At 48.5% G+C, this 8,460-nt stretch overlaps 1 protein-coding gene across 1 annotated transcript; it reads left to right on the top strand.

The window, feature by feature from the left end:
- Window positions 1-3,669: 3,669 nt before the first annotated feature.
- On the top strand, window positions 3,670-8,394 carry LOC115535655 (zinc finger and BTB domain-containing protein 8B). The gene is made up of 5 exons (XM_030347047.1): window positions 3,670-3,737; window positions 4,585-4,800; window positions 5,807-6,683; window positions 6,882-7,060; window positions 7,353-8,394. Exons 2-5 carry the CDS (start codon window positions 4,627-4,629, stop codon window positions 7,635-7,637), a joined length of 1,515 nt encoding a protein of 504 aa, XP_030202907.1. The 5' UTR covers window positions 3,670-3,737; window positions 4,585-4,626; the 3' UTR covers window positions 7,638-8,394.
- Window positions 8,395-8,460: the final 66 nt, after the last annotated feature.

Genomic DNA, 8,460 nt, shown 5'->3' with positions numbered 1-8,460 from the left:
TCACACACAGCCGTCCCTTTAGCTGGCGTCCGTTTGCACAGCCAGGGCCCAAGCACCACTGCCGCTGCTGCTGCTGCCGCCGCCGATGCCAGTGGTGCCGGAAGCTTGCGGTCTGGTGCGGCTCCACATCGTCCTCCCCTCTGGTTCTAAATATACCGTCGTATGAAAGGCCGGCCGGCTTATTTTCGAGGCTGTGATACATTTCCTTTCCACCGGCAAAGGCTTAAGAAGAACAGTGCAGAGACAGACGTCTGCAGATCAACAAAGAGCATTAAGTGGTAATTACAGAGCAGAGGGAGCAAGCAAGAGATTTGGTTTCCCCGCCCCCCTGCCTCACTACTATTTTCTTCCTATTCCTACCCCCCCTCCCCCCCCTCCCAGCCACCACAGAGGCCAGACGCGTCTCTGAGCCACCGTAGGGCGCCCAGTGTATTAGACTTCCAATGATTGCCAGTGATTGTATTATCTGATCTCACGAGGGATAAGCAGACAGCGACGGACACAAACACACACGCATGTGCCCACCCCAACCGCGCACATCCCTGTTGCGCGGACAACGTACACACCACACGCACACGCCTCTGCTTTTCTTGAGTTCGCTGGTCTTCGAACATACAACATCTTTGGAAACTATAGGCCATAAAAAACAACTGAATACGAGTCTGATTCTAATGGGCTGTCTTCATCTTCTGCACGCAAGCTCTCTGTGACACACACACACACACACACGCACGCACGCACGCACACACACACACACACACACACACACACACACACACACACACACACACACACACACACACACACACACACACACACACACACACACACACACACACACACACACACACACACGTTGCCCGGTGCACTCCACTTCACCACGCAGCCTCCACCGCACTCCCTCCGCTCCGGGCCCGTTTGATCCCCCGGTCGAGGGTCCTCTCCGCGGTGCCTCCGTCTGAATTCCACAGATTCTGGGATAATTCAAACGTTTCACGGCTCAGACTTGCTCCCCCAACCCCCCCCCCCTCCCCACCACCACCACCACCACCCCCACCAGCACCACCACCCCCAGGAGACGGCGGCGGTGGCGGCGATGGCGGGGACAGAAGAACGCCACCACCCTCACCACCACCACGGGCCCTGTCTCTCTCCCTCTCTCCCTCTGTCTCTCGCTCTGTCTCCCTCCACTCTATTGTCCTGGGCCCTTTAATCAGGCCCTCTCTGTGGCTGCACGCTGCCACCAACTAGAGGCCTTGTCTCAGCCTGGGAAAATGCCTCTCTAAGTGGCTGTTATGCACCCCGGCGCGCACCGCAGGGACCCGGAGGGGTGCCGCCGGAGCCCTCGGTGCCAGCCGCTGGGCCCCGGGTGGCTGACACACGCACACACACACACACACACACACACACACACACACGCACACACACACACACACAAACACACACACGCACACACACACGCACACACACACGCACACACACACACACACGCACACACACACGCACACACACACACACACACGCACACACGCACACACTCACGCACACACACACTGACACAATGGGAAGCCAATCCTAATTTCATACGGAGCCTTACATAACCATAGCTGTTTCTGGTATCTATTTAGGCCGACCGATGTCCTCGATCAATAAATCAAAACAGTATCATAATCACAGGCGCGGGAGTTTATAGACAATACAACAAAACAAAACGAATGACAGGCTGTTGCTCTTTGCTTTGTTTCACAGGGTGGTAGCCGGGCGTCAAGTGGTGTGAAAACGTCCATACATTAGGCGGTATAATGGGGAGGAGGTTAGGTGGGTCCTCCCGTGCCGAGGCCTTTAGGGGGAGCATCGGTTGCCTGGCTGTGAATATGTCAGAGGAGAGGGAGTTTCCTGCCTTCCTGCCCACGTCACCGAATGACCATAACAAAGGCCTTCTTTGTATGTGTTTGTGCGTGTATGTGTGTGTGTGTGTGTGTGTGTGTGTGTGTGTGTGTGTGTGTGTATGTGTGGGTGTGTGTTTTTAAACATGTGGTGTTTGCTTGACTCTGAGGCAAATCAAGGTCATCAACACGGGGCCCCAGATTGAGTTCACCTTCTCCCGGTTCGTCGCTGCGCCATCGCTTGTCCATCTTGTTTTTGCTCTTTTTGTTTCGGTCCGAGCGATGGCGCCCAGTATTGGGTCCGGTTTAAAAGAAACAAGGATGGAGGGTAGAGGGGGGGCAGGGGTGAGAGACACCAATGCTACACAGAGTTTATATTTAGGGGTTATGAGCATGAATAGGTTTTTTTATAGGGTGTCATAAATTTCATTTTCCAAAGGGGGGGGGGGGGTTGAGCACGGAGCCTTGCGTACGCCCTCCCCGCCGTCTCCCCGGGGCCCGGTCTCACCCGGGGCCCACCACGAAGCCCTTTGTGTCCGCCCGCTTCATGGGAAAATATCTGAAACAAATAAGTCACCGGGGGCCGGCATGCACCCCTCACTCAGTGTCCAAAAAAAAAGGAAAAAAGGGAAAACGACAACAACACTTCTGAGAGTGGTGGATTGTGTTGAGAGAGGGTGTGGTCCCGGCGGCCCTGAAGGAACTACTTGTTTACTTTCACTGGCTCCGGATATAAAAGGAGGCACTATTTGGTGGGGCAGAAAGGCGAATAAACAGCCATTCTTGTGCGGACAATGTGAACAGGCGCAGGCCGGCTGTGGCGGCGCTGTGACACACTTAGACTCAAGGGCGCGGACGCTCGGCCGCGGCCTACGCTCTGTCATCCCCCCTCCACCCTCCTCTCCCTCACCCGACCCCCCCCACCCGACCCCCCCTTCACTTGGTCGGTTAATGTAGCTTCGTATGGGGAATGGAAAAATTATCTATTTTATTGTATTTAATTGATTTCTTTTGATGAATTTGTCTGCTTATGAAAACAAACAACTGTGTTGATTTATTTTGCACATGAAGACAGCACATGAAGACAATACTGAAACGTAATATTATTTTCTTCGAGTAAGATCGATTGAAATAAATCACTAATATACGAATAGTGTATAGCCCTTGATTGTTCAAAAATAATAATAAAATAAATATTAAATAAAGTCCTAAATGTTGGCCTATATCAACGAAGATATACTTACAAAAAATATTTGCACACAACTACAGATCTGCAGTCCACAAATCTGTATCTGTAATATCATAAGCTATGAATTGTTATTCTTAACAAAACAACGATTTTCTACTCTCAATACACAATTGAAAGCAACGACGGAAAATTATTGCATAGTTTGACTAAATATTTTCTCCACATCTGTCTTTGTGTAGTCTATATTAATTATATACGCATTTAAAGCGGTACGCCTTCTTTCTTTCTACCACAGTAAAAACAAAATTGCTTTTATTTTCGGCCTCAACATATAAATAAAAATTGAATACCCCGCAGTGTCTTATTATGTTTTCAGCACCGCAGTTTCACGTTCTATTACATTGTCTTTTGATCGTCTATTTTATTTGTTACTATTTTTTTTTTTTTTTTTTTTGGTAAGGCGAGGTGTGTTACTCTCACCCTTATTCAACATGCATGTTTTGTTATTAGATACAATAGTGTAGAATAAAGTAATGAAACCGGTTTATGCAACATACTTGTCTCTCAACCATATTTATTTCCCGTTTCTGATTGGACCACTCACACCGTTGTGTAATGACGAAAACGGAAGTTGCTAGTCCCGGTGGTCAAGCTTCAGCGTGGTAATGGTTTATTTTGTGATATAACGTAAACATAGTCCATGCTTACCATATTATCGTAAATATTTTATGTTTCATAGTAATCATGCTCCTTATATTAGAAGTGACAGATGCCCATTTCTCTTCAATATTTATGTTTCTTCCCTATTTTGCGAAGCATCTTCCGCTAAGCCGTTAGCAGAAATGACACTTTGGGACAACAACAGTGTTTGGCATGGCTTGTATTAAGCATACGTCTCTCTATTCTTTCCATTTATGAACATGTTCTATATTACTATATTGTTTTAATCCACAAGTTGATTGCTGCACATTTTCTGGAAATATAGGGAAGGAAAATAAGGAGTCTGTCTTCAATTTTAAGGTCCACAAAAAAGGAGACTGGGTGTCGACCAGCATTGTACATACAAACATTACTGCTCCTCTCTTTTAAAATGATCAAACGGTTAAGAGTGTTTTATGATCTTTTATACCAAAGGAGACATAGGAAGCAAATATGGCCACATGTAGAAAAACAAACGGCATGCTTTACTATTGAAGTGTGTGGTCAGCACCTAACAGCATATGCAATGGGTAGGCACGGGCAGTATAGCCTTCTGCTTGATAGGCTATTGATTACTTCCTAATCAGTATGTTGTTCTCTATTTATAACACATTTCCTACATTGCTATAAACACTATAAATTACAATATATAGTTTTATATGTACGTATAACCTCTTAATTTACCTTAATATTACTCAGCTGCTCTGTACAACTGTAGTTTTGGCCCCCATGGCGCTCAATGAAGCACTTTAGCCTTTTCTAATCTTATCATCAGCTATATCGTAAAATGCGCTGTTCTGTTTAATCCAGCCAACGGATCTTCCCGCACACTTGCTGCGCCAGGCCGCCGGCATGGAAGTGCCTTGCTACCTGGCCAAGCTGCTGCGGGAACTGAACGAGCAGCGCAAGAGAGACTACTTCTGTGACTGTAGCATCCTGGTGGAGGGACGGGTATTCAAGGCTCACCGCAACGTGCTGTTTGCTGGGAGCGGCTACTTCCGTGCTCTTCTGGTGCATTATTTGCAGGTGAGATTTGGCTGGTTAAGAGACCACAGGTTCGTTGTCATTGTCGTCATGGTTTCAGTATTTATGAACCTCCACGTTTGATCACTGTTAGGGCTACAAGGGTTCAGACTCACACAGGAAAAGGGAGAGACTCAGTTTTTGTTGACCATATTAATGCTGGAAAATGTTTGCGTTTTAGCCTGTATCAAAGGAACCTTTACTCTTCACAGCATGTTTAGTGAGTTGACCTGATCTTCACCCTCAGACAATACAGTTCCCCGATGCCAATGCGAACCCTGTGATCACACTTTATAGACCCATGGGCTCTTCTATTAGTTCTTTCGTGTAAATGGATCGTTAATCGGGGTGTTGCTGCCACTCCTCTAATGGGTGTTGCTTGTTTTGCTGCCAAAGCACAAAGTCGAAGCAGAAGGAATAATGATTAACACATCTGGACACACAGCCGTTGAGTTGCCTATGAGGCCACAAGAAAAAACTATGTTGTTTACCGACTTTGGTCCAGAACTTGTGTTCAACAGTGAAAGACGTTAACTTTAATCAAGAAAGCTTGATTAAAGTTGACTATCCTAGTATCTCTGCTTTATATGGCTACTCTGCACTCCCATTTTGATTGTTTGCTTTTATTATTGTGAACAGCGCTTGTATGTCCTGTTTGATAAAAGTATCGGCTAAATGACTTCATGTAAATTTACGTATAATGGGATAGCTGATCCCCTGTCAGCTTAGCACACCATACTTCTAGGGCCAGCAGGCTTCACAGGGATGACCTTTAATACAGCAGGACAAAAACAAAACATTGTGCCGAATCCCCAATCACAGCTCTCAACCATTGGTTAAGCATGCAAAGGCCTTAAAGTGTATTATTATAATAATTCTATAATTATAAAAATTGTATTTGACCGTATGACATGCTAAATATGCACGTTATCAAAAGCCTTATTTAATTGGTAAATGTGACATCAGTCCAATAAGCCTGACGTGAGCTGTCAATGTTGCATCTCTATAGGACACAGGGCAACTCCACAGCACTGCCTCTCTGGACATAGTCACGGCCGACGCCTTCTCCATCATCCTGGACTTCCTTTACTCGGGCCGCTTGGCCCTCAACAGGGGCAACGTCATCGAGGTCATGTCGGCGGCCAGCTACCTGCAGATGACGGACCTGGTGAACTTCTGCAAGGAGTACATCCGCTCGTCCCTGGACATATGCAACAAGGAGAAGGAGGTGGTCAAGGAGCCGGAGAGTCGAGAGGCGCCCGCCGACAGCGTCGCCCCCGCAGAGTCCCTGGAGTCCGTCTCGCGGGCGGGGGCAGAGGCGGACAGGGGCTCGGGTTCTGAGTCTGTGGTCTCAGTGAGAGCGCCCTCCGCAGAGCGTTCGCCGCCACCCCCAGGACCCAGCAAGACGCCGCAGGGCAGCTGTAGCTTGAGGGGCAGCTTTTTATCGGCAGGGGAGGGATCAAAGGGACACGTCGATCTGGCCACCCAGTCCTCCTCTTCTTCTGCCGGATTGACCCCCGAACTCCTGAACCCCAAAATCGAGTACGACCCGGACGACGAGATGGGGGAGTCCCCCGACACCAAAGAGCTGGGCTTGTATCCTGGGGTCACTCATCCAGACCACGGCAGGCTGCTCCCAGCTAGCCCCTGCACCGGCAACGAACGCTCGCCCTTTGGACACGGGGGCTACCTCAACGGGAGACACTTCACAGACTCGCTGGCCAGAAGCGAAGGCTCCAGTCCGATAAGGGACAGGGGGAACCTGGGCCAGCGCTTTACCCATGGACTGGACGCTACCATCGACGGAGGCAGGCTGGACGAGGGCCTGGGGATGGAAGGAGCGTCCGTAATGGGAATACAGTCGGACTGGTTTGTCGAGGACACAGGTAAAAAATTTGAAAATGATGTTGTTGTTTTTTTATTACCTGTATGTAAGAATCAAGACTGAAGCCATTGCTTAGCTCAGAACATGAACATATCGGAACAAGTGGACTGGTGTTCACTGTTTGTACTGTATACGTTCTTGCATTTTTCTTTTTCTGGGTTTTTGAGATCTCCCTACTGGCCTCTGTCTCCCTCTACAGGCGACTGCATGTTAATGCCAGTAAAACTCCACAAGTGTCCTTTTTGCCCGTACACGGCCAAGCAGAAGGGCATTCTGACGAGACACATCCGCTGCCACACGGGAGAGAGGCCCTTCCCCTGCCCCATCTGTGGCAAGAGGTTCACCAGGCAGGAGCATATGCGCAACCACGCCCTCTGTGTAAGTTCATTGTGTGTGTGTCTGAGCTTTACAGAGCTGGGGGGAGTATTCCTGTTAGTTTATTTTTACAATAATCTATGCCTGTGGATGTAATGTAATGCGGCAGTCGTATACTCTCAACGATGACATTTTAACATGGAAGACAATTGCATTAATAGCGAATTCATTTCCTTGGTGTGTTTAGTTTCAATTGCAGTGGATTGTCCCACTAGGGGTCCAGCATCGGCCTACACTCATTTAATTAATGCCACCCCCCCCCCCCCCCCCCCCCCCCCCCCCCCCATACATAAAGCGTCACCGTCACTACATGCCGCTCGTGTGCAAGAGCTGCAGGAGAGCCTTCGAAGGGGGTGACATCACGGAGAGCCTGAAGCGCTTCGGCGTCTGCAACGACTGCAGCTCCGGCACCGTCCGCCACGACCACCGCCTCGGGCCCCCGCACAGCCGGCTACCGGCCCCAGGGCCGAGAGAGGGGACGGCGGCAACCCTACTGGTCCAGTTCATGGACGACGTGGAGGAGGGCCGGGTCGAGGGGCTGGGGGAGAAGAAACAGATGCCCGGTCCGGTGGGGATGTAGCTTCACGTGACCCCACCCAAAAGTTCATCGGGCGGGTGGCAGTAGCTCATGAGGGAGAGCGGGTTTGCTGGTAACTGCAAGGTTGCTAGTTCAATCCCCAGCCTCTTCTGGCTGTGTTGAGGTGTCGATGAGCAAGGCACCTCACCCTGACTGCTCCCGACAAGCTGGCTGTCTCCTTTCATGGTTGACTCCGCCGTCGGTGTGAGAATGTGTGCATGAGTGGGTGAATGTCATGCAATATCAGTGTTTCCCCCAGAAAATGTCTTACTCAAGGCAGTGGGGGAAACACTGAATATTGTAAAGCGCTTTTGATAAGAGCACTATATAAATGCAGTCCATTTACCATATTCATCACTCTGTTGTTGTGTTTCTTCCACTGCGGCCCATATTGCTATTGTTCCATGAATGATTCGCTCTGACCTTTGTCCTTAGTTGGGTGGACTGATGGACCATTGGCAGTGATCTCTGCAAAAAGTGCAGGTGGCAGGTGATAAAATGCCAAATTACAGATGTTCAAAATCGATGTTCTGTTTTACTGTGGCCGTTCTGATGGAAGACGTTGTAACATCAAAGACTTGATATGATTATTTATTTACAAGAGTTGTACTATATTTTGTCTATTTTTATATTCTTTTATTGTTCTATTATGGGCAGCTGATGCTACAAGATTCATTTTTGGTCTGTAATTAAATGTACATCTGATGCTAGGAACGGTATTCTTTCATGTAGCCTATTTGCTATAAATGGTCTTTCCAAATGTACTGTAACAATCGGTATTTTGTCACAGGCCTATATTAATAAGGTCAAGATAATGAAGCTGGCG

Source organism: Gadus morhua, chromosome 22 (genome assembly GCF_902167405.1).
Source record: "Gadus morhua chromosome 22, gadMor3.0, whole genome shotgun sequence".
NCBI lineage: Eukaryota > Metazoa > Chordata > Actinopteri > Gadiformes > Gadidae > Gadus > Gadus morhua.
This window is presented reverse-complemented; position numbering and strand designations above follow the sequence as displayed.